Source organism: Citrus clementina, unplaced genomic scaffold (assembly GCF_000493195.1).
Source record: "Citrus clementina cultivar Clemenules unplaced genomic scaffold, Citrus_clementina_v1.0 scaffold_5, whole genome shotgun sequence".
NCBI lineage: Eukaryota > Viridiplantae > Streptophyta > Magnoliopsida > Sapindales > Rutaceae > Citrus > Citrus x clementina.
In genome coordinates this window covers 147,111-174,413 of record NW_006262201.1, presented here as the reverse complement: position 1 = coordinate 174,413, position 27,303 = coordinate 147,111, and the positions used below count along the sequence as shown (strand labels likewise).

At 33.7% G+C, this 27,303-nt stretch overlaps 3 protein-coding genes and 1 pseudogene across 5 annotated transcripts; all 4 read right to left on the bottom strand.

The window, feature by feature from the left end:
* Window positions 1-5,119: 5,119 nt before the first annotated feature.
* LOC18040948 (cinnamoyl-CoA reductase 2) lies at window positions 5,120-8,246 on the bottom strand. Of its 2 annotated transcripts, none has more exons than XM_024183325.1 (4): window positions 8,036-8,246; window positions 6,695-7,227; window positions 5,878-6,227; window positions 5,120-5,499 (listed from the first exon to the last, which is right to left on the bottom strand). In XM_024183325.1, the coding sequence occupies exons 2-4, from the start codon at window positions 7,169-7,171 to the stop codon at window positions 5,355-5,357; spliced, it is 972 nt and encodes a 323-aa protein (XP_024039093.1). In that variant the 5' UTR covers window positions 7,172-7,227; window positions 8,036-8,246; the 3' UTR covers window positions 5,120-5,354. The 2 variants fall into 2 exon arrangements, with proteins under 2 accessions (XP_024039093.1, XP_024039094.1); XM_024183326.1 differs by having other exon boundaries at window positions 6,695-7,215.
* Window positions 8,247-9,857: 1,611 nt separating this feature from the next.
* On the bottom strand, window positions 9,858-11,498 carry LOC18041682 (annotated as a pseudogene).
* Window positions 11,499-18,303: 6,805 nt separating this feature from the next.
* On the bottom strand, window positions 18,304-27,040 carry LOC18041681 (cytochrome P450 71A1). 2 transcript variants are annotated; one of them, XR_002905263.1, is made up of 3 exons: window positions 26,045-27,040; window positions 25,249-25,939; window positions 18,304-18,358 (listed from the first exon to the last, which is right to left on the bottom strand). XR_002905263.1 is itself a non-coding variant. In XM_006431287.2 (2 exons), the coding sequence occupies exons 1-2, from the start codon at window positions 26,972-26,974 to the stop codon at window positions 25,304-25,306; spliced, it is 1,566 nt and encodes a 521-aa protein (XP_006431350.1). In that variant the 5' UTR covers window positions 26,975-27,040; the 3' UTR covers window positions 25,066-25,303. The 2 variants fall into 2 exon arrangements, 1 of the variants encoding a protein (XP_006431350.1); XM_006431287.2 differs by lacking the exon at window positions 18,304-18,358 and having other exon boundaries at window positions 25,066-25,939.
* LOC112098516 (protein FAR1-RELATED SEQUENCE 5-like) lies at window positions 20,906-23,744 on the bottom strand. The gene is made up of 3 exons (XM_024185051.1): window positions 21,567-23,744; window positions 21,420-21,494; window positions 20,906-21,040 (listed from the first exon to the last, which is right to left on the bottom strand). Exons 1-3 carry the CDS (start codon window positions 23,742-23,744, stop codon window positions 20,906-20,908), a joined length of 2,388 nt encoding a protein of 795 aa, XP_024040819.1.
* Window positions 27,041-27,303: the final 263 nt, after the last annotated feature.

The window sequence follows — 27,303 nt, the reverse complement described above, 5'->3', positions numbered from 1 at the left end:
AAAAAAATTAAGAATTCAAAAGGAAGAAAAAAGAATTAACATAGATTAGAATTAATTTTTATTATTGCTTCCTCCAAAATATAATGAGAATCACTTGTTTATAGTAGCTTAACACAATCCTAATTCTAATCTAATTAGAATCCTAAATCATTATTGCAATAAGAAAACCTAATCTTAATAGGAAAGAAATTAAAATAAACTATTAGGATCCTAACATTCTTCACCCCTTGTAACAGGCTTATCTATAAGACTTCTACCTAGGATCACTAACCAACATTTTTCAATTCAAACAATCATCAGGCGACTTCTAATCAAAATAGTGTGTTGGCAGAATGAAAACCACTGAAGTATTGGACTGATGAGAAGGGAAGACATCAACTGCTAAAAGTAATAGCTGAGGTTGTTTGCAATGGTGCTCGAGCTTAAATTGCTCATCACAATTAAAACAAACCTCTGTAGAACATTTCTTGGCATGCGTAAATGCTAATAATTGTTTGGGCAAGGCAGAGGGTATTGAACCCAATAAAGAAGGGGTTGGTGAAGTGGATGTCGGGTTTGGTGCCGGGTCATGGAGAACTAGAATTGATGAGTGTGAATTCCTTGATGAGAACATGAATTGCCTCCTTTCTGGAAGGGTCACAATGCTGGCGAATACTTATCTCTTGTTGGGTGGAGCCCCTACATTCTAACATACAAACTTCATGAGGATGAGGAGATGAATATGTTGCCTTGCCCAACTGGCCAAATCCTTCAAGAATGTCTTGTAGAATTACCTGTAGAACGTTATTTTGAGCGGTTAAGGCTACAAATTTTTCATCAACTTGAAACAATTGTGCAACTTTTCTTCAAGCACTATAAAGATTATGATATCTAAAAAACATTATCAACAAAACTCGGGGTTTTGGTGTTGGTGGTTGACAATTGATGGTGGTTCTAGGTTAGGTGTGGTCACTTGGTTGAGATTAATGATTGGTTCGATTGATGGCTTGTGGTGGAACTTGTTGAAAAAATAGCATGTATATATGCCATTTTGAGGACATTTTGAGTGGGTCCCACTTAACGAAAGTGAAAACTCTTGTGAGGTTCGGATTCTACTCCGTTGATACTTCAAAAGTATAATCTTATTTTTTCAAAATGGTGCTTGGGTAAATGAGAAATTGTTCTCAAAGTTCACCCTTGAAATTGGAAATTTGAAAGGAAATGAGGCTTATCCCACATGGGAAAAAGAAGCCTAGCGATTAGTGTTTATATATAAACACTTAACTATACATGAGTAAAAATTATAAGGATAGCGGCTTTCTCCACATGCGCATGCGCAGGGGGGTGCAAATCCAAGACCGATTTGGTTGAACTCGTGTGCGCTCGCGCGTCCTGCGTACGTGAATGTCAGCCCACAATCATCCATGCAAGCTTGGCACGTTTTTAATTTCCTTTTGAATTTTTTATTGTAACAGTTTCACGGTTTGAATTCAAAGGATTTGTAACAGCTTCAATAATTATTTTTTAGCTGTTATATAATTCACGTTTTTTTTAATTCAATTTTGAAATCAATTCATTGAATTGATTTAGCTATTACAACAATCAAATAAAACATATTGAATTCGAAAATTCAATACAAAGCAGCTGTTACATCCTCACATAAGTATAAAAAGACACCTCCTCTTCTGTTTTTCGATACATTGAAATTAGCACTAAGAGCACTTGTGGTTTTTTCTTCACTCCTTCGTCTGTTTTTTCTGATCGAGTTTGCCGCTGTTGTTGTTCGCCGAAATTACCTGTCTATGCTTGACCGAAAATTCGTGCCCGTTGTATCCTGGGAAACAGATACCAGCAAACCTAAAGCACTCCAAGAGGTGGTAAATCTGTTTTAAAGAAACTGTCATGTGCAGGCCTCGGGTTTATATTTCTGTTTCGGTTTCCTTTTCTCTTTTGTTATTCATTTGCTGTTTCTGATTGCTCGTTTACATTGTTGTTTAAATTAGCTATTATTTAAATTTTTATCTCACTGTGGTTGTTTTACTTACAGAACTCACTAAAGTCAATATTAGTTGGTGATAATAAACTTGATCAAAGCTAAATCAAAAGTCAAGGCTAATGGCAAAACGTTTAAAACGTTTGGATGCTATATTACTGTGTGTTTTTTTTGAAGTTAAACGAAAAAGAAAAACGGGTGGCAGGAAAAATATGCTCTGAAAAAATGATAGGTTCTAGGATTTTAATTAGAGAATTCAAGAAAGAAAAGGTGAAAAATTTAAGAATTCAGAGGGGAGAGGAAAGGATTAACAGGGTTTGGAATTAATTTTTAGTATTGCTTCCTCTAAAACATAATGAGAACTACTTATTTGTAGTAGCTCAGCAGAATTTTAATTCTAATCTAGTTAGAACCCTAAATTATAATGCAGTTAGAAAAATAATCCTAATGGAAAGAAATTAAAATAAGTAAGAAAACATAATCCTAATTTAGCATTCTTCTAAATTTTCTTTGTTTCTTCTTCACCTTTTTATTTGCCGTCTTCTTCTTAGTTTTTCCTTCATTTTCTTTTTATTTCTTCTTCTTCTTGGTATCGATCTTCTTTTTCCTCATCATATTTTTAATTTGTTGACTCTTTTTCGTTTTTCCTTATTTTCTTTTTATTTCTTCTTCTTCTTCACACCATTGATCTTCTTCTTCTTATTCTTCTTTATAGAGTTATTCCTACCGCCCTTTAATTCTTTTTAGGGTCTAGTGTTCTTGTTTCGGGTTTCATTAATTATATGGATTCTTTTCGATTGGGCGTACGTGTTTCTTTGTTGTTTAACGTTATGATAGAATAACATAATTTTTAACCCTATTGATTCATGTAGCTCAAATTAATCTACACAAAAATTAAAGAAATCAACTCTATTAAGTGTTTATTGTTAGACGATTGGTTTGATGGTGAAATTGATGGGGTTCTTTTGTTGATTGATTGAAGAAGATGGTGATGGATAAGAATTTTGTGGTATGAGTTGAATTTTGTTCTTATTTTTTTGTCCTTGTCATATGGGATATATTTATAAATAAATAAGTAGTTAGGATGTTTTCATCATTGCTTACGTTTAAAAAATAAGTTAACGATTATCACCTATCCGTCTATGTTTAAAAATTATTTTACTTTTTTAGTATTTGTTAAAACACGTGTCATTCAAGTGAAATTAAACCCTTTAAATTAATCCAATATGCCTGTGCATGGTTAGGTAATTAAGTTTTTAATGAACTATCGGGTTGATTGACCATGACTAAATTGTCATCTAATTATTCGAATCGGAAAACGACACCCTGTAAATAGTCACAAGTGCCCTTTTCCTTTAATGGTCACCATGACCTTTTTTTCTTTTCTAGGGACAATTATACCCTCTCCGATCATCTCAACAAAACCACAAATTATTTTCCCTATAATTAAAAGTCGGGATAAAAACAAAATCATTATCCTCATCTAATGTTAAATTCTACGATTTTGCTTCTTACATGGTGTTTGTTTTTGCATGCCCTGTTCTGTTCTCTTACGAAGCTGAGTTTTGTTTTTTTAGCACAACAAAAGCACATATTTTATAAGCTACGACAATCCGAAATTAGTGAAAGAAACTTAGTTCTATATTGTTTGGTAGGCTAGAAAATGAAAGAAAATAAAAGAAAGGCTTTGCAAAGAAATCTGTAGAATCTTTTATTTATTAAAAGCTTACAGTTTAATGCCTATAAATTGATATTTATATTGAGCTACAATCTACTTGACACACACACGAGATTGTTGCAACTCATAAGAGATTGTTGCAACTCATAACCAATTGCTGCATAACTAACTTGACACATCAGCTCAACCAGCTAACTAACTTTGACAGGTCAGCTTAATGATTTGATCTGCTGCAACCAGCTACATAACAACATCATGCTTTGCTCCAGCTTCATCTAATTCACTAACAAGTAGGGATTACTATGCTCTATTTAACAAGTTTCTTTTTAGTTGATAAAAAATCTCAACAAATAGAATCAATATACAATAAAATATGTCTATAGTGATACTTTTTATAAGAATAATCTCTGTATAGTTGTATAAAATTTTGATCCTAATTTGAGCTAGTTATAATTAAGAATGAACTTTACATTATAATAAATTATAATTTTTATAAATCCCATACAAAAAATTTGCCTCCACATAGTAATAATTATTTTTATATTACAAAATATATATGTTTTCATTACATTAAAGTTTAGGATGAAAAAAAATATTTTTCTAAAGTATTTGAGATAGTGATTTAATCTTTAGAATTGCTATCCAATCATTATATAGTTTTTATAAAATTTACATTGACAGAAAAATATTAAATTAAAAAAATATAAACATTTAGACTTTTAAGATAACTTGCATATTCCCAATACTACATAAATAAATAAATAAATAAATAAATATATTTATTTATTTATGTCTATCTATTTTATCAATATCTATAGTTAGATTTGACATTAATTAATTATTAATGTAGTGTATATTTTATCTTTATATTACTCATATTAAGGATAATCAAGTTAAAACAATAATTTTGTAATTACACCTCTATTAAGTTACAATCTCCTTATAATAACAAAATTAGTTGGTTGGTTCCAACAGTATAACCATAGAGAGAGAGATTTTATTTTACATCAAAATTTTTATTTATCTTATGCTGTTATTGTGATTGTACAATATTGTCATATAATACATAGCACTAGAAATTTTTTAAACGCATAAGTTCATAATCATTATTAAAACTTAGGAAGAATGATATATATACTTTCATTCATTTTAAAAATAATTTTACCACTTTGATCCATTATAATTTTTTGAAATTCTTTTTATTATTGTTAAAAGAAAAATTTACCACCGCCGACAAGTAACAAAAAGATAAAAATTTTATTACAGTGTCGAATATAATTTGTAAATTTTTTTTTAATTACAGTTGAAGAGTAAATATTATATTTTTATATACAGATTGATTATTTGAGACACTATAGATAAAACTAGTTGATTTTCTTTTTTTTTTTTGGTGTATTTTAAAATTTATACTAATTGTCCCCTTCAATTTCTTTTTGCCATTGTTTTATTACCAAGTACCAAGAACGGAATAGAATAACTTAATATCATGTTTTTCTCACAGCATTATTTATTACAGACAAGCAATAAAAAAGGAAAATAAAACAAACACATACACACAATACACACGCAATATGCCAGGCCCCAGAGACTTAATCGAATGGTTTTCAAATAATCTTTTCAGACTGGCCACTCGAGTCACTAGTACTAGCAACATCAATTCCGGTAGAAAATAATGAGAAAAACTTATTAAGAATGCAACACTTGCTAGCCCAAGTGGCCCTGAGCTTTCAGGCTTTCCACTGCCTCACGAATAGTCTCTTCAACCGGAGTGAAATCCAGCCCCAGACTGATTAGCCTCTTCGCTGCATTCTCACAAGCTACCAGGCCAGGTTGAGTTTCCCCCTTGAACCTGCAGTGTGTAATCCAATTTGCAAGGGGAAACCGAAAAAAGAAAAAAGAAAAAGAAGAAGTGAACAGAATATCAAGAAACATAAAAACCAATAATTGAATAACTTGCACATATATATTTAGATGCCTCTTCTGTGGAGTCCTCCTCCAATATTGCGGAAGACTGCGTTCGTTAAAAGTCAGACAGAAAAACTTCCACCAATTCAGTCATCAGTAAGGTTAAACATCAATTCAAATGAGTAAACTAGTGATTGATTAATCTTACAAGTAACTTTAAACTGATGATTTTTTTTTGGGGCCTGTAGCAATTCTTTGCCAAAAGAAATTAAAGATCCATGTATTAACAAAATACAGATATCCTAGACACACACACACAAACCTGTGAATTGGATACTCAGGGAAGAGTTTGGAGACCTTTTCAGCAAATTCAGCAAACTGATAAATTCCGTTGGTACAGAGGTATCTACCAGAAGCAGCAGAAGTTTCAAAAAGCAACACTTGAGCCTTAGCCACATCTTTAACATGCACAGCTCCCAGCCAGTAATGCTCTTGAGTGTCTTTTGAACCCTGCAACAAACGCTGCAGCACAGCTCCGCTCGCGTTCACGTAAGGCTGCGGAAATGGCCCAAGAGATGTGGCTGGATGGATTGCCACCACATCCGTTCCATTCTTCTCTGCAAATTCCCATGCTGCTTTTTCTGCTAGTGTCTTTGACATTGAATACCATATCTAACATAGAATTTTTTTTTTTTTTTAGGGAAAAAAAAAGATATAGAAGTTAAATCTCTAAAAATCAGCATAACTCATATCAACATGGCATGGGCTCTCTCTAAATAAAGAGATCCAGGCTGACCGGGGGTGATACTAGGCTAGCTACTACAAAAAAACTTACTGTCTCGAAAATAGAATAATCTATTTCATATACGTGCCGTATATATTAATTCGTATTTCAATCTATAAAATAATTTTTTTTAATGATTTGATCCTTAAAATTTTAACAATTAGACATTTTATCCCTATATTTTATATAATTTCTTTAAAATCTTCCAATAAAAAGTGATCCGTACCCTTTGTCTTTTGACACAGATTAATTTAAAAAATTGTTGATCTGTCCAACAACCTAGTCTCTGATAATAATATTAAAGTCAAATCTAAACCTTATAAACTGTAACATATATATAGACACACACACATACCTTGTGAGACTTGCAAAAGTCAAGGTCGGTCCAAGAAGTTTCATCAATGACCTTGCCTTGAGGCCAATTGGGATTAGGCACAATGGAAGAAATGGAGCTGGTGAGCACCACACGCCTGACACCAAACTTCTTGGCAGCCTCTAAGACATTGAGGGTGCCTTGAACAGCAGGAATGAGCAGCTCCTTTTCGGGGTCCTTGGGATCATCCAGGGTGTTAGGAGAGGCAAGATGGAAGACCCCCTTGCAACCCTCGATGGCCCTGGAAATTGCTTCGTTGTCTAAGATATTGGCCTCGTAAACACGGACGTTGAGCTTGGTGGCGCCTGGGAGGCTGAACAAGTGGGATGCGTCAGTGCCGGGAAAGATGGCAGCGTGAATGTTGGTGTAGCCTTTTTCTAGAAGGGTTCGGACCACCCATGTTCCGATGAACCCGTTGGCTCCAGTCACGCAAACTACTTCCTTTTCTGGCCCGTTCATCCTTTTTCTCTTTAATTATGTGACGATTTTGTGAAGTGTGGAGTCTGAAGGTAAGGCTACACAATCATTTATAGAAGGCAATTTTATATTTTTTGAAAAAAACAAAAAACAAAAAGCACGATGCTGTTGGAATACACAAGAGAGTATTTGGACACTACTGGATATACACATTTTAATGATGAGAAATTTTTGGGTGCTACAGGTTTATTGCTATCTTTTTATTCACTTCTTTTCATCTAGGTATATTTAATTATTTCTATAATTATTTCAAAGAACAACTGAATTGAATGTAAAAATATATAACAATATTCTTAAAAAATTCACTTTTTTCCCCCAAAGAACAGGTAATTAAATACATTCATAGGTTAAATTAATCTTTTTAATCTTTATCTTTTCAGATTTGAATTTGCGTGGTCAGTCAACCAAACCCTTAGGGACCGGTATTTTTCTTTAGCAATACGTAGAGTCACATGACAATAATAAAAGATCCATTCCTATGCATACGAGCTTAGTCTATTATGTTAAGGAGGCACACTGTTGTTCGATAGTCAGCACAACGAGAGATCAATGAGGTTGTTGAACAGATTGATGACATGGAATTACGGCTCAGCCCAAGTGGTTCTGTGATCTGTAGCAGAGTAGTGGGATTGGTTAGCTTGATTTGCTGGGAATAGAAGCTTAGTTAACAAGTTAGTTAGATTACTGCATATAAAGCAAGCGAACTCTCTGCATATTCATACTGTGAAGTAAATCAATCGATTCATTTTCTTTCAAATCTCAATGATATTTTCTCTATTTAAATCTTAAAAAATGGATAGTAAAACATACAATTAAAGAAGGAGGTAAAAAGCGTTTATATTTCACCTGATTAGTTTCGGAATTTGAGTGGTCTCATCCCCACCGGCCATTGAATCATTGATATGATCACATGCATTGTGTTTAGAGGCACACAGGAGAGGTCCATTTAGCACAACGAGCGTGACAAACGTTTTGCTGCACTCGCAGCAGACACCTGTACGACCGATCGTGATGGGCGATTTCTGTTTTGCAACAACTTTCTGAAAAGTTAGGAATGATCGCCTTCAACTTTTTTGGCATCTTCTTTTCCCTGGCATAAATTATATGTGTTATGAACGATCACCTTTAACTTTTTCGTATCTTCTCTTCCTTGCCATAAGTTATATGTTTGGCCACAAATTGTCGATCGAGATTGCCCCTTATCGTTTGCATGCAGTTATTAGATAATTAACTTTCAATATACCTATTTTAAAGATGTTTAATATCTTCCAAATTTGAATCTCTAGTTTTTGCTATTGTCTTTTTGACCCTTCAACTACAAAAATGTTAGGTACTTCTAGTATATTATTTTCTCATCCATTAAATTCACATGCCTTTTCTCTTTCATTACTTGTTAAGCCAAACAATGATATAGTAGTAATTTTACTAGTTATAAAATTAATCATCTAATAAATGAGTGACACATGTAGTTTTGATAAAAATTAATATTCATACATTGAGATTCCTAATATTATTCTAAAACAAAAATATTAAAAAAAAAACAAAGAGACTATTAGCACCCCTCTAATAGGCTAATAAAACTCCACTTTCTCTACATTTACAATTTTAAACTTAAATCGGTTTATAACTCATTATCATTGTTTTTAATTTTCATTATATTCTAAGAAGAACAGAAGAGTTGTTGTAGATGAGATTTGCTTATACACCAAAACTAAAAAAGATTTTTAATTATTAAGAATAACATCAAAGGAGATATGAAAGAGTATTTATTTAAATTTAGATGAGAAGCTAAAAGAAAAAAAAAACAATAGAGTTAAAGAGTATAGCAAAGAAAAAGGGAGACACCATTAATAAAGTTCTTTCAAGAATTGTGTAATTATTGTTTCCAAAAAAAAAAGAATATGCGGTGTCAATGCACACCATTCACTTGAAGACAGAAGAAGATTTTTCAGCTCTTACCTTTGAGACAGATCTTCAACAGAGTTTTTCTTAAGGTGAACAAAACTACCATTAACATACTTCGTAGGGTTGAACATAATGTCATTTATATATGGATACCCTAATTTGAAGAGTGCTAGAAAGGTCATTTGCAAGAGGGGATACGAAGAGTTAGACCAATATAGAATTGTTTTGACCATTTCTCAAGATAGCATGTAAAAAGAGATTTGCATTTTTAATGAGGTTCAAGGAGAATACAAATGTACAAGGGCTATTGTAGAATAAAAATGGGTGCTCATAGAAAAGATATTACTTCATGAACATTTAAATGGGTTTATTTTGCAGTTGACATTTTGTAGTTGGATTATTGGGCTTGGATAAGATGACATTGGTGAACTCAACCCAAAATAACATCCAACCTCTGAAAACCTGACTAGATTAGTTGGGCCAGGTCAAAGATGTTAGATAACTTGGGTCTTTGCCCACCCTAACGGAGCATGGTGGAGCTTGCTAATAGCATATTTAACTTTTTAGTACATTCATAACCAACAAATAATAATCTAACATAGAAAACAATAATCTGACATAGAAATGATTTGGGCGCCATAATAGAAATGGTGTCTATTTATGATTAAACGAAGAACACCTAGAGGCTAGAGAGAGTGATAAATTTATCTAAAATTCTGAGAATTTATTAAAGGAGAAAAAGTACGTGATTTAAGCATAATTATTAGGGGTTGAAATCATAATCCTTGTTAACTGTTGGGATAAGCACAAGAGGAACCCTCTTCCTGGCAGCAAACCCATAAACCTCCTGAAGATCCACGTCACCGCGGCTAACTCCACGAGGCAATGCCCAGTCAAAATGATTTAGAAGTCGAGCCAGAGCCCATTGCACCGCATTCAATCCGAAATCATAGCCAGGGCAACCTCGTCTTCCTCCTCCAAATCGCATGAACCTGAAATCTTCATCCTTAAAATCTTTAATATCATCCTCCTGTTGAAACCTCTCAGGAATGAAGTCGTGGGGATTTTCAAACAACTTGGGATCTCTCCCAATTGCATGGTTGTTAATTAAAATCCTAGTTTTGGCCGGTATCTCATAGCCTTCAAGCGTGCATTTGTCGGAGGACTGTCTTGGAATCAAGAAGCTAACTGGGTGTAATCTCATTGACTCCTTAATCACAGCTTTCATGTAATCTCATTGACTCCTTTTTCATCACTCTTGGGTGCCTAGCCAGCTCTGTCATTATCCATTCTAGAGTTGCTGTCGAGGGGTCAACTCCCCCCACGAACATGTCCTGCGCGCATGCACCACATCATACATTAACGTATCATATATTACATGTTTTAATTTTCTCTCGAGATATTACTTGAATGGATTATGAAAACAAATGTACATCAATTAACTGGCCAATTCAAAAGCCGTAATGTAATTACCGAAACAATAGACTCAAGACTGTCGTCGGTGATGGGGACATCCAAATCATCTCTTTTTTGGACTCTGCGCAAAACCTCAATAAGATTTTCATTTCCGTGCAATAATAATGCGCTGGTATCCAGCAGCTGCTTCCTCTTCGAAGTCTTATCGAAAATCTCCTCAACAGAGTTCAACAAGTTCCGAGTACCCTTGATCACCCTAGGTGTGTACCCAGTGAGCCAGCCGGGCCAAACCCACTCTGAGAAAAAATCCCCATAATAAAACCCAGTCAGCAACTCTTCAACCTCTACAAAAACACTCGCCAGGTATCTACTCTTTTGCCCTTCTTCCTTCTCTTCGTTTTCCAAGAACCTAACCCCAAAAGCTGCAAGGCAAAAGAAATCAGTAGCGAAAGCGAAAATAAGATCGCTCATGTCTGTTTCTGACCCGCAGTTTCACGCGACTCATAAACCGGTTCACTTCCTCATCCAGGACTACTTTGAAAGAGTTGACTCGTTTTGGGCTGAGTAACTCGGTGACGCATAGCTTGCGAGCCTGGCGCCAGTAAGCGCCGTATGGGGAGAAGGTGACGGCCGCTGGTCCGACCGAGAGGTACTTGGCGCTGAGTAAGTTCGGGCGGCTGGCGAAGACCTGGTCGTGAGTTTTGAGAACTTGTTTGGCCAGCTCATTCGAGGAGACTACAACGGCGGGGACTCGGCCAAGTTGGACGTAAAATATGGGACCCAGTTTCTCTGCGAGTTCAGCGAAACTTTTATGTGGCTTGCGCTCTTTGTAGAAGAGGTGAAGGTGACCTATTATCGGAAGTTTGTTTGGAGGTGACGGCAGTGACGGTGAATTTGGCCGTGACCTTCGCCGATTATTAATCATGTAGAGGATTGCCGTTGAGGCAGTGAATGACAGAAACAGGATTTCGGGGCTAAAGTTGGCCATTAGTTCCTCGACTTAATTTCCTCTCGACACTCTGATGGTGGTTCTCTTAAGTGCAAGCAGCGATGAGGAATAGGCATGACCTTATAAAACAGCACTCTCGGATGAGCGAGGGTAATTTTGTACTTTTGTTATACATGTTACCAACCACTCCTCACGCACGCCATATCATTAAGCACTGAAACGCCCAAATGAGAGTAAAGTACCAAGCTTCTGCCTTTTCAAACAAAAACTTATTTGAGTGGAGATTTTACTTATAGAATTTTTATTAAAAAAAATTAACTTGTTTAATTGAAGTTAGAGCTTTTTAAAAAAATTATAAAATTATTTTAATAAATAATTTTTTTTAAAATTATATTATTTTAGGAGTAAAATAAAATTATGAAATAAATAAATAATATTTTATAAATTTTAACTTTCTAAAAAAATTCTATAAGCTGTACTTCTAAAAGGGTGGGACTCATATTCATCTTTACATCCATCTTTTAAAATAAATTTATTATTAAAAATTTAAAATCTCAAAATCACTTTTCACTAATCTCTTTCTCTCTCTATCTTACAATTGCATATTCTCTTTACTTTCACATTCTACAATGAAATGCAAGTTACGCAACCCAAGAGGGGGGTGAATTGAGATTTTAAAAATTATGCAATACAATTCGCACAACAAATCAATTTAACGCCTTAATAGAATAAAGAACAATAAATTCAAACAAGCATAATAATAAAAGAGTAAGGGAAGAGAAAAACAAACACGCAGATTTTTACGTGGTTCGGCAATCCCCGCCTACTTCCACGCCTCCAAGCCAACCTAGCTCGATGATTTCACTATCTATGCCTCCCAAGGCTTCAAGTTCTTACAATTGACTTTTAATGTGTCAATGAACCTTTATAACTAAGAGATTATTTCTCTAATCTCTTCACCCCAAGTGTTTCTCACACTTATACACTCACAATTTGATAAGAAATAAAAATTATAACAAAAACTCTCTTTAAGAGTGGATATGCAAATAATAGCTCAACAATGATTCAATCTATAATGATTTGCGTTTTGGAAGCTCAATATATGTTATATGATCTTATATTTGCTTGCATTAGTCCTTAAAATGAAGTTGAAGTTGAGTTTTTATAGTTAAAACCCGAAAACTAGCCATTATAGACAAATTCCCGCAACCAAGCGGTTAGCCGCATGATTTATCTAGCTAGTCACTTGTAACAGTGATATTATCGTTATTTTTGAGTTTTGCTACAGTAATACTGTTCACTAAAATTACACTTTAGTCTAAAACTTTTTATAATTATATTATGACCCAAAACGTCATAAAACTTTACAAATAGATCTAATTTCAGAATTTTCTAATAATTGATGCTTTCCAAAACTTTTTGAAATTATGATATGGCCCCAAATATATTATTATTTCTCAAAGAAGTCCTTTTCAAAATTTAACATAATATCTATATTCTTCAAAGTTCTCAAAACCTTTCACTTTAGTCCAAAATGTTCATAAATTATTATATGGCCCAAAACGTTTCAAATATTTGCAAAAAGGTCTAACTCCGAAATTCAAAATAATACTTATTAAAATCAAAGATTGCAAAACTTTCCATTTAAGTCCAAAATACTCAAAAACACAAAATACTTTATCTTATGAAAATGAAACCTTTTAGTTTATGAAAAGTAATTAATTAAATTAATCTCTTGAGCTTCTCAAATGCTAAATCATGCATCAATTAAATCATACCGGCTTTACAAGAATTTATCACATTAATTTGTCTGTTAAGCTCTAAACTTTATTCTTGATTTCGCCGTTGTCCGTTGAGTGTCTTGAGCTTGATTTCACTTGATTCACTTGCATAAATATTACCCTTCAAAAACTAGTGAAAATGTGAAATACAATATTTATTAAATAACTTAATACATATGTTTGTTATCATCAAAATTGCATTATGTGTAGCCCTTTAGGCTAACATACAAACTATAAATACTCAATTCATTCTATTTTTAATTAATTTTTTTGCTTTTTTTAGTATATCATGATCTATATTTTATACTTTTTATATGTGAGATTTTTTTTCTTGATATTCATTAGTTTTTGTACTTGGTAAAAATTAAATTAATTAATATTCATTAACTTTCATGGCTAATAAAAATCTATTGATGTTTATTTTTAGTTAGTGATACCAATTATCTATAGCTAAAAGAATATATTTGAATTAGTTTATGGGAATTTGTGAAATTGAGAAGAGAAAGAGAAGAAATGGTTAATTAAGTAATTCTTTAAAAAATTATTTAGATAGTAAAATTCTTAAATAAAAAGAGGGTGTAGAGAGGAAATTGGTAGATTCAAATAGCCACATCCTTTTAAACAATTCAAAATATGAGTTTTTCTTAGTACAAGTATAATGACTTAAACTCCAAAAGCTTTATTCAAAAAGTGACTAAACAAGGCTAGGAATTATGAAAATACCTTATGAAATTAAGCATTTATGCCATTAGATAAGCAATAGAAAACATGTTCTGAGACTTCATTTGGTATAACTTTTCAAACAAAACTTGCTTAAGTAGGGTTTTTATAAGTGGAGCTTTTATAAAAACATTTAGTTATTTAATTGTCAATAAGAGCTTTTATTAAAAATTAAAAATTATTTTAATAGAAAGTTTTCTAAAGTTATGTTATAAAATGAATGAAATATGATTGTCAAATAAGTAATTGTATTTTAGACATTTTAATATTTTAAAAAAGCTTTTCAATTTCTATTTTCAAGAATCCAAAATTTAAGGTTTTGTTAGTAAATGTAAAATAATTTATTTAATTGTTGAAAGTTTTATTCAAAAAATAACCAAACGACAATAAAAATTAAGAAAAAATAATAAGATTAAATAGGTACTTATAACTATTGGATCAGACATATAAAAATTAGAAAATATTTTTAAAATTAGCCAAACTAATTGCATCACTGTATTATTTTAACTAGACATATATGTCATTTTAGAAAAAGGGTGGACATATGTGCAAAGCTGGTGTTTAATTTAATACACTGTAAAATGTATGGCATGTCATTTAAGATAAAGTAATATAACATATGTGCAAATCTTACATGCACATCGTATGTATTGTGCATCTACGCTTCTCTTTTGACGTGGAAAAAATGAAAATGAAATTTTAGAGAACCAAAAGTTGAAAAGATAAAGTAATAGACTTCCTTTTTTTTTGGGGGGGGGGGGGGGGGGGGCTATACCTCGATGGTACCCATTCATAACGAGCAATACTATTTAAATTAAAAAAATTAAATAAAAACTAGAATTAAATATAGCACTACAGGAAAAAATTTAATTAATGCTATAATGTAATTTATTTTATCTTCCCTCCATCATCATTTCCTTTCGTATTTTTAACATTTTTTATTATAACATGAGATAAAAGGCATTTACATTTCACATTATTTTATACGTAGTTTCAGGCTTTTTGACTGGTCACCATCCATTGAAAAATCGTCATTAATATGGTCACATCAAATGCTGATTTATGGAGGCTTGCGTGAGAGTTTCAAGACAATGCAATTCACAAATGATGGTGACAAAAAAGAATGTTTATGACTATTTTCACAAAATGAAAGGCATAATAGATAGCATGGCAGTAGCAGGACCACCAATGAGTGACTATGATTTTATGATGAGTGTGTTAGAAGGAATTGGTTCAGAATTCAATCCTGTAGCAGTGTTGATCACAAGAAAATGACAAGATCTTGATATATCAGAATCACTCTTTAGGTTAATGATACATGAAGGAATGTTGGAATAACGAACTTTAGCTGAAGCTATGGAAGCATTTGCTACAAATTTTGCTCAGAAATGATCAAACAAGAAGAAAAGTTTAGGTGCATACAACTCAAAATTTGCTTTCAGTCAAGATGTATCAATATCTAAAAATCCTGGATACATGATGCAAGGAAATTTTAGAACCAATCAGCAAGGAGGAAATCATTACAGAGGAAAGAAAGGTGGAAGAGGAAATAATATGTATGGAGGAAGACCTTGGAATCAAGGTGGTAGAACTCAAATGCCTGGTAATTTTTCATCACAGCAATATCAACCTAGATGCCAAGTGTGTTTCACCATAGGACAAACTACTGATATCTGTAAGGATAGGTTCAATAAGGATTTTGTTCCAGCCATGAGGTATCTACATCAAAGCAATTATAATCAAGGGTTTAATCAAGGCTATAGTCAAAGAAATATGTCAGCTTAAATGGCAACGCCAGAAACTGTAATGGATGATGGCTGGTACCTAGACAGTAGAGCAACTCATCATCTTACCAATGACCTCAACAATCTTAGTGTCAATGAACCTTATGAATTAATGAAAAACTTATAATTAGTAATGGATATGGCCTTAATATTTCTCATATATGAAGTATTCATTTAGCAATTGGAAATCACAAATTATTGCTAAAAAATCTTCTGTTTGCGCCACACATTACCAAAAATCTTTTAGGTATTTCTAAGCTAACATCTGATAATTCCTTGATCATTGAATTTTGTGGAAATACTTGCTTTCTCAAGGACAACAAAAAGAGGACAATTTTGCTGGAGAATGTGGCTATGAAAGGTCTGTATAAGCTAAAACTTGAGCTTGGAAGTAAAACTCATCAAGCGTTATTTTCAACTGTAAATAAAAAGTCATGTTCTGTTCCTATGTCTATGATGTCACATTGTTTAGATGATTTGCAACCTTATTATAGTTCAGATACTCAAGCTAAAATTGTCCAACATCATTCTCGAAATTGTCTGTTGTCTCATTCCAGTTCAGTTTTCAGTACTTTAATAAATGTTTTACATAGGCTACTTGGTCATCCTAGTTCAAAAGTCCTGAAACATGTACTCTCCAGTTGTAAACATTTGCAGTTAAGCTATAAAACTCATTCTTGATTTTTGTGATGCTTGTCAATATGGGAAAGTTTATAAACTACATTTTGGAGTAACAGAAATCAAAACAACCTCTCCTTTAGAACTCATACATACTGACTTATGGGGTCCAGCACCCATCACCTCTCTAAATGATTATAAATACTATATTAGTTTTATTGATGATTATAGTAGATAAACCTGGGTTTATCCTTTGAAAACCAAGTCTTAAGCCTTATCTGTCTTTATCATTTTTAGAACTCACATTGAAAAACAATTTGACACAACCATTAAAATCCTACAGTCAGATTGGGGGGGTGAATTCAGATCATTTGTGCCTTATCTTAAAAAACATGAAATTTTATTCAGGCATCCTTGTCCTCACACACATCACCAGAATGGGACAGTAGAGAGAAAATATAGACACCTTGTTGAGATGGGTTTAACTCTTCTTGCACAAGCCAAATTACCTTTAAGTTTCTGGTGGGAAGCATTCTCAACATCAACCTTTCTTATTAATCAATTACCAACTTCTGTTCTAACCTCAAATAAATCTCCCTATGAAATTCTTTTCAAACACAAGCCTGACTATGCTTTTCTGAAATGTCTTGGCTGTTCATGTTTTCCATATATGAGATTCTATAACAAACACAAATTAAATTTTCATACTACAAAGTATTTGTTTATTGGTTACAGTACAAACCACAAATGTTACAGTACAGTACAGTCTCCCAAGCTTTTTTAGATCCCAAATGGAAGGCAGCCATGCAAGCTGAGTATGATGCACTTATGGAAAAAAACAATAACTTGGGTTCTTGTACCAGCCTCTCAAGCTACTAAAGTTTTTGGTTGTAAATGGGTGTTTCGCATTAAGTATAATGCAAATGGTCCTGTTTCTAAGAATAAAGCCCGATTGGTTGCAAAAGGGTTTCATCAAACACCTAGTATTGACTACTTTGAGACTTTTAGTCCAGTGGTTAAGCAATCTATTGTGCGAATTGTACTTAGTCTTGCTGTGATGAAGGGCTGGAAAATAAGACATCGATAATGCTTTCCTTAATGGAGAGCTTAATGAAGATGTCTACATGTTCCAACATGAAGGTTTTATTCAGTCTCCATCTGGTCATGTTTGTAAGCTGCTTAAGGCTCTTTATGGTCTGAAACAAGCTCCCATAGCCTAATTTGACGGGTTAAGGAAAGCACTGTTGCAGTGGGGGTTTCAGAACTTAAGAGTAGATTCATCTTTGTTCTTTAAACATGAACTTGGAGGTATTGTGGTTGTATTAATATATGTAGATGATATTTTAATTACTGAAGATAACAATGCAGTGATTGAAACATTCATCAAATATCTTGGAAATACTTTTGCTTTAAAAGATCTTGGTGATTTCAATTACTTTTTTTGGTATTGAAGTTACTCATGGTGCAGAGGGTAGCTTAGATCTCTCACAGGCCAAATATGTAAGAGATTTGCTCACAAAAACTGGCATGAAAAATTGCAGAGAAAGTGATACTCCAATGAGTACAGGACAGAAACTAACAAGAGCTGTAAATAAAGATAACTTGATTGTTAATGCTACTAAATACAAAAGAATAATAGATGCATTGCAATATTTGGTACTTATAAGACCAAAACTTGCTTTCTCAATAAATAAGTTAAGTCAATTTCTTACTGCACCTACTGAAAAACATTGGATTGTTTGTAAAAGAATTAAAAGATACTTGAAGGCAACTTAAGATTATGACTTGTTTGAAAAATTGTATAGCCTTTCTTAGCAACTTTTGTGTTGAAAGTTGTTTAAGGCATGTGTCACTGTGCAACATACTCATTCAAAACCAGCAAACAATAATCTGACAAAGCAGTGATTTGGGCGCCATAATGGAAATGATGTCTATTTATGATTATATGAAGAACACCTAGAGAGAGTGACGTAAGAGTCTTTCCTCATAATTTTATTTAGGAAAATGATAAACAAACTCAATGAAGACAAAGGGACAACAGAAACGCAAGTTTGAATTGCCGTTTCACTCGTTTCAAGCGTTGATTTTTGCTTATTTTAATATTGCATGGACCCCACAAGAAAAAAAAATGAGTTTGCTTCGTTTTACTCCCCCTCCCTTTTACACAGACTCTCTAATCCCTAACCACTCATTTTACTCCCCCTCCATTGAGTTTGCTTCATTACCAGACATGAGTTTGCTTCGTTTTACTCCTCCTTTTACACACACTCCCCTCCATTGAGCAGGCTTCATTCGTTACCAGCCTTTTTTTCTTTTTCTCGCCCAGCCCAGATCTACTACGACGTCGCTGTTTTGGAGACGTGTAGTTGTTGCTTGCTGCATCCGTAAGAATTTCTTTTTAATTTTTTAATTTTTTTATGTCATGGATGATGAAATTTTGAGATTGACAGTGTTAGCATTTCTTCCGTAAGCCTTTTTTTTTTTAAATTTTATAATTATAACTTTTTTTCTTGCACGATCGGACAAAGATGATAAGAAAAAGATAAATAATTGAAAATATTGTATTAAAAAAATTGGAAACATGGGTGAGTTGTTGTTGGTGGTGTTGGATTTGATTTTGTTTGCGTGTGTGAATGTGTACCGTAGCTCACATGGTACGGCCTTGTGTTCATTTAATTCGTTGCTTCAATGCTTCTTCTTCTTCTTCAGAGACACTGAATGTCATAGCCTCAGCTTCTGGTTTTCATTCTCACTCGTCTTCATAGATACTAACAGGGCATTTATTACTGCTCACTGCTATGTTTTTGAGTCTCGACTATGTGAAAATTCATTTATTTGGTTATTATTGATCGTTGAGTTCCGACTTTGGATCTATGCACTTGGGTTTTCAAAAGGGTAACCAGATTTGCTTTTAAGTTGTTTCATTTTTTTGTTTTTAACTCAGATTGGAATTTGTTTGCTGGATATTGATGGTTTAGTTTGACAACCAAGATGTTGTAGTTGCCAGTGGATTAAGAGGATTTGTTTGCTGGATATTAATTTTCTCGTTTTTTTTTGTCTGAATTTGTTTGCTGGATATTCATTTTCTCGTTTTTTTGTCTGAATTTGTTTGCTGGATATGTTTGCTGGATATTCATTTTCTTGTTTTCTTTTGGTGCAAGTTGCTGTGATCTGTCTCACTTACAGTTGCAGAAATTAGTTTCTTGATTGATGCTGGCCTTCGTGCTTTGCTGTGAGGCTCCCATTCTTTTTCAGAAGGTTAAAATGTTACTCTTTTTTCCCTCTTGATTTTGAAATTTTCTCTTATTGTTAGCAGTTGAAATTCTTAGCATAAAAGTCTAGAATATTGATCTAAATTTTTCCAATATAGAATTCAAATGCCTACTCAAAGTTGTTATGTTGTTTTCAAAGGACGAAAGCCGGGAATATACAATTCTTGGCCTGAATGTTAGATGCAAGTAAATGGATTCAGAGGGAATTCTTATAAATCTTATACATCTTTGTTGGATGCCGAAATAGCCTACAATGATTACATAAAAAGGCATGAAAAATTGTCAGAGACATCTAATATGTTAGAAACTACAAAATTTCTTGTGGAAACACTCGAAAAGAGGGTGCAAACTGAAGTGCCTACATGTGACAAAACTGTGCAAACTGATAACACAAGAAATGATTGTATTATTCTACCTATATTATCCATTGTATGTTGTATTTTAGGGATAGTCATTGCTATATGTATTTTGCATAAATGAAATTGTATCCCGTGTAATGTATAAATTTAAATATTTTTAATTAAATGATTGTTGTGTATGAATTGTTCCCACAGTTTCAAATTTCCTAAGTTTTTCCTCATTTGCTTGAATTGATGCTTCATGCAAAATATATAGTGTGACTTTTTTTCTTTTTGACTTAATCAAATTAATTACCTTGGCTTAAAGGAAAGCGCGCGGATGAAACCTATCTAGGCTAGCAAATCTTTTAATCTCTTTAAATTATCTAATAAAACAACGAGGCCACAACTATAGCAAAATTAAATAGAACAAAAGATGAAGAAAGATAAGAAACTGTATGAATTGAAAAGATTATTACCTAATTAACCTAACCTTTAAAGAGCTTATATATTGCCATGCAAACATATATACGGTTGAACTTTGCCAATTGGCATATATGCATGAACCATGTACTAACAATCAATTCAAAATTATTAAGTAAGGTATATATTAAAATAGATAGTGGTAAGAGCATATACATACCTCCACGCTCCCTCTTTTAATCTGGTAAATGCATGCAAGTGATGATCAATTATCAGTAGGTAAAATTTCATCATCACAATCACATGCAACTATAGTATTATTAAGAGGAAAAATTATTACCTTAAATAATTCTAACATAATTTCAAAAATTAAAAGTTTAATTTAACACAACATTATTTCATCACTACAATTTCAAAGATTTAATGTCAAATCTAACATAATTTTAAAAATTTAAAGTTCAATTTAACACAACATTATTTCATCACTACAATTTAGAGCCAAAATACAAATCAAGTATCATCATTGTTATCTTCATTACACTGCTGCTGCTGTAGTAACTGTTGGAAATTCTCACTTTGAGATCCTTGATAAGTCATCGAAGGAGAAGAATAATGCAACTGCGAAGTATACGGTGGGACTGGTTGCTATAATACATAAAAATAAATATCATATTACATTACAGAAATATTAAAATATATGTATTCATTAACGATTTGTAAACAACAACTTACTGTATGTCAATTATAAGGAAATGGCTGATAAATGTTGCTTCCACCGAATTGGGATTGGTACATAGGTACCTAATCAAATAATAAAATATATGTAAAATTCATATGCGCAATCTTAAAACTAAAATTTAAATAATTTAATTCTTACATTATAATAGCCCATAGTGCCGCATTGGTTGAGATTTCCGTATATAGTACTTCCTTCTTGTAGCGTCTACATATGTGCAATCTTATACTTAATAACATATCCTCGAAATAAAAGAAAATTTTAAACGCATCAATTCACAAAATTTACCGTGGCTATGTTACTCCCTTGTGTGGAGATTTCATTAGGCACATGATAAGATGATGGGGCAGTTTGTTGTAAATCCTACAAGATTATTAAAGACAATTAAACTAAGACCAAATTAATTAGAAAATAGATATTTATTTTTAATCATACCTTATTTTTTTGTGCGGACTTGTTCTTTTGAACGAATTTCTTTCGAATCGAAAATTCTTTCCTCAGGCTAGGTTGACGGCCTTTACGACGTGTCACTACTGGATCATTTAGTGCAAGTTGAACATTGTTGTTGCCACAACTTACTTCGCCAATAACAGTTCTTTCCACACTCTCACTGTTAATTTGTTTGTTGCTACTACAACTTGCTCCACTAGTATTAGTTTTTCCCACACTTTTACAACGAATTTGCTTGGGCAGATCCTTCATTACTTTCTCAATCCAATCCAACACCGTTTTATAGCTATTTTCATCATCAGAGGCTACGTCTGCAACCTCACTGAAAGCGTTACACATTTTTTCATATCTTTCTTGCTGGATGGTCAAATTCTGCACATCATAACAAACTTTCAGCTTACTATAACATCTCCTCACATCTTTTCTCCACCTTGATAAAATGTATCTTTCTGGAAGTAATTCAACTGAGTTACGTATCAGCACTGCAAGGGCATGTCTGCAAAGAATCCCCCTAAACTGGAATTTTGAACATATACAAGTAACTTCACACTCAGCTTCTTCAAAAACAACCTCAAAGAAGCCTCTCCGACCTTGCCCAAATGATTCAATTATTTGATATATTGATCCCACAGAATCCGAGATATCACAATATATTAGAGCAGTCAATTCTTCTTGAAATTCTTTAAACTTGGAAATGGTGTACACTTCTTCAACTTGCCTCTCCATCTCATATCTTGACACGCATGGTGTCATTTTACTGAAACACTTGGCATCTGCTTGCCATTCTAATTCAGCTTTCCTCGTCAATGCATTTTCATATTGCTTTACAAACTGTTTCAGATTTGTTTTTGAGTTAACAAATCCATCAAAAAATGCATTCATACTTTCACTTCGCTGAGTTGTTGACATTCCTGCCCAAAAATAGCCTTTTAAATAGCATGGGACCCAACGATGCCTCTCCTCGTACAAACCATTTAACCAATCATTATCCCACAAATTATATTCTGTAATCATGCAATGCCAAGCTTCCTCAAACGCATCAGAACTCAATGAATCATATACAGCAGAGAGCAGGGAAGATATAATACATTCACGTTCTTTGAAAGCCTCTAACTTCTCAGGCACCTTCTTCATTATGTGCCATAAACACCATCGGTGCCTAGTAGTAGGAAAAACATTTTCAATTGTCTTTTGCATTGCCCTGTCTTGATCTGTAATAATACCAAGGGGAGGAGAATCAGACATGCATGATAGCCACGCCTCAAATAACCACGTAAATGTCTCCGTATCCTCGCGTGAAATCAATCCGCATCCCAACAAAATAGACTGTCCATGGTGATTAACTCCAACAAAGGGCGCAAATGGCATGTCATACTTGTTGGTCAGATATGTAGTGTCAAATGTGATGACATCTCCAAAATATTTGTAAGCTGCCCTACTCCACGAATCTGCCGAAAACACATTCTTTAATCGATCCTCTTCATCCAAATCAATGGTAAAAAAAAATTCATTACATTCTGCTTGTTTTTTCTGGAAGTACTTTAAAAGTGCCATAGCATCTCCTTCCTCAAGTTGTAATCGCCTTGTTTTGTCAACAAAATTTCTACAATCTTTTTCCAAGAATGGCACATTTTCATATCCACTAGCTCCAACAACAATAGAATTGAAATTTTGGTCTATTCTAATTCCTGCACAATCATTCATTTCAATTCGCTTTTTAGCGCTTGTACTAATTCTGCGATTGCATGGGAAATACCTAGCTTTATCTGGACTCAATCCATGGTTGTGTTGAAGATTTAAAGTTCGAAGAACCCATTTTCCATCTTCATTTAAACAACCTTCAATTTTTGCATCACAACCATTTTTCACATTCGGTTTCGGCTTCAATGCATTAGCAGATTTACTTTCTGACTTGCCGCTACGCCCACATGCAAATGTCGCATATTTTACAATTCCATCGGTCCCCTTCTTAGTACTTCGAACCTTCACAGGAAACCTTTCTTGTTTACCATAAGCTTTGTAAAATGCAAACATTTCTTCATGATTATCAAATAACATTCCAAGAGCTGGCTCACATTTGTTCGGTTCCACAATTTCATTTACATCGTTAGCTCTTGTTTCTTGCAATTCTTCAAATGCATGCTCATTTTCCAAATACTCCATTTCTACAAAATAATTAACATTTGTATTAAGAAACTTATATAACATTTTGTCCAGTAACGAAAATTCCTAACAATTTAAATAAATAAAACACATCCACAAATTTTTATAATTTATTCCATTATCTCCAACAATTTAAATTATAAAATCCTAACAACTTAAATATATAAAACACATCCGGAAATTGTTATAATTTATTCCATTATCTCCAGCAATTTAAATTATAAAATCCTAACAACTTAAGTATATAAAACACATTCAGAAATTGTTATAATTTATTTCATTATTTTCAGCAATTTAAATTTTAAAAAATCCTAACATATATAAAACACATTTAGAAATTGTTATAATTTATTGTATTATTTCCAGTCATTTAAATTAAGAAAAATCCTAACATATATAAAACACATTCAAATATTATTATAATTTATTTCATTATTTCCAACCATTTAAATTTAAAAAATCCTAACATATATAAAACACATTAAAAAATTATTATAATCTATTCCATTATTTCCAACCATTTAAATTAAAAAAATCATAACAATTCATAACAATTTAAATATATAAAAAATAAAAATCTACGAATTTTTACAATTTAAATTAAATATTCTAACTATTTAAACATCTCTCACCTCTATTTGTAGACCTATATCTAATTTATTCCTTCTAATAATTGAGATGCACAGACAAAATTTGTGAGATGCTGAGACAAAATTTGTGAGATGCTGAGACTAAAACTCGTTTAAATTTTACCTTCCTGAACACAAAGAACTCTCGTACTCAAATGGAAAAAATTCACGTACTCAAATGAGAGAAATAGAGAGAAATAGAGAGAAACTATATAACTAAAAAGTAATTTCCCTTTCATTTATTTTCGTTACTTTTCTTTTTTTTTTAAATTATTTTATTCTTTAAATTCAAAAAGTAACAGACAAAGGGACAAAACTGCTTCATTCACGTGCCCATTTTTTGTTTCCATTAGGGATAATTTTGTCCTGCACCCAACTGTTTCAACATATTTCACCACACACCCATATGTTTCGAAAATACTCACTCCACACCCAATTCCGTTAATTTGACCGTTTATTCTAACGGTCAAAGGGCAAATTTGGAAATTCATATCCTAAATATTATTTGATGATGATAAATTAAATTTATTTGATAATTTAATTGATGAAATTATTATTAATTACCTTTAAATAAATTTTTTTAATGTAAACATTAATTATTAAATTAATATTTTATCTCATTTTATTTTTCTCTAATTCAAGATAAGGGGTATTTTGGACATTTACTTAAATTTCAAATAGCTCCGTTAAACATAACGGTCAAATTAACGGAATTGGGTGTGGAGTGAGTATTTTCGAAACATATGGGTGTGTGGCGAAAAATGTTGAAACAGTTGGGGGCAGGACAAAATTAACCCTTTCCATTAATCCCACATGACAATTTTTTTCTGTCGTCCCTTTGACTTCATTTCGTTCAAATAGCAGAACTCTTTTATTTAAGATTCTGAACATTTATTAGAGGAGAAGAAATACGTGATTTAAGCATAATTATTAGGACTTGAAATCATAACCCTTGTTAACTGTTGGGACAAGCACAAGAGGAACCCTCTTCCTGGCAGCAAGGCCAAAAACCTCCTGAAGATCCACGTCGCCGGGGCCGACTCCACGAGGCAATGCCCAGTCAAAATGATATAGAAGTCTAGCCACAGCCCACTGCACAGTAATCGAACCCAAACCATAGCCTGGGCAACCTCGTCTTCCTCCCCCAAATGGCATAAACCTGAAATCTTTATCCTTAAAATCTTTAATATCTTCCTCCTGTTGAAACCTCTCAGGAATGAAGTCGTGGGGGTTTGTAAACAACTTGGGATCTCTTCCAATTGCGTGGTTGTTGACAAAAATCCTAGTTTTGGCCGGTATCTCGTAGCCTTCAAGCGTGCATTTATCGGAGGACTCTCTTGGAATCAATAAGTTAACTGGGTGTAATCTCATTGACTCCTTAATCACAGCTTTCATGTATTTGAGTTGATGGATGTGGTTTTCCTCAACTTTCCCACTCCCAGATGCAGTAACTACGCTTCGAACTTCTTCCTGTGCCTTCTTCATCACTCTTGGGTGCCTAGCCAGATCTGTCATTATCCATTCTAGTGTTGCTGTCGACGGGTCGACTCCCGCCACGAACATGTCCTGCGCGAATGCACCAGTAGTATCACATCATACATTGACATACGTTTACATGTTTGATTTCTTGTAAGAAATTAATTTAAATTAATCAAGAAAAGCTGTAATTACCGAAACAATAGCCATAAGATTGTCGTCAGTGAGGGGCACATCCAAATCGTCGCTTTTTTGGACTCTACGCAAAACATCAATAAAATCTTCATTACCGTGCAATAAGAATGCGCCGGTACCCAGCGGCTGCTTCCTCTTGGAAGTCTTATCGAAAATCTCATCAACAGCATTCAACAAGTTCCGAGAACCCTTGATCACCCTAGGTGTGTACCCAGTGAGCCAGCCGGGCCAAACCCACTCCGAGAAAAAATCCCCATAATAAAACCCTGTCAGCAACTCTTCAACCTCTATGAAAACACTCGCCAAGTATTTACTCTTTTGCCCTTCGTCTTCATCTTCCATGAACCTCACCCCAAATGCTGCAAGGCAAAAGAAATCAGTACAGAAGGCGAAAATAAGATCACTCATGTCTGTTTCTAACCCACAGCGGGCTTTCACGCGGCTCATAAACCGGTTCACTTCCTCATCTAGGACGACTTTGAAAGAGTTGACTCGTTTTGGGCTGAGTAACTCGGTGACGCAGATCTTGCGAGCTTGGCGCCAGTAAGGGCCGTTGGGGGAGAAGGTGACGTCAGCGGGGCCGACGGAGACGTGCTTGGCGCTGAGGATGCTTGGGCGGCTGGCGAAGACCTGGTCGTGAGTTTTGAGAACTTGTTTGGCCAGCTCTTTAGAGGAGACTACAACGGCGGGGACTCGGCCGAGCTGGATGTAAAATATGGGACCCAGCTTCTCTGCGAGTTTAGCGAAACTTTTATGTGGCTTGCGCTCTTTGTAGAAGAGATGAAGGTGACCTATTATCGGAAGTTTGTTTGGTGGTGACGGCAGTGACGGTGAATTTGGCAGTGACCTTCGCCGATTATTAATCATGTAGAGGATTGCCGTCGAGACAACGAATGACAGAAAGAGGATTTCGGGGCTAAAGTTGGCCATTAGTCCCTCAACTTAATTTCCTCTCTACTCGCTGTCGGTGGTTCTCTTTAAGTGCAAGCAGTGATGAGGAATAGGCATGACTTTATAAAACAGAACCCTCTCAGATGAGCGAGGGTAATTTTGTACTTTCGTTATACATGTTACCAACCACTCCTCACGCACGTCATGTCTTTAAGCACTGAAACGCCCAAACTAAGTACCAAGCTTCTGCCTTTTCAAACAAAACTTATTTGAGTGAAGATTTTACTTATAGAATTTTTATTAAAAAAATTAACTAGTTTAATTGTAGTTAGAACTTTTTTAAAAAAAATTATAAAATTATCTTAATA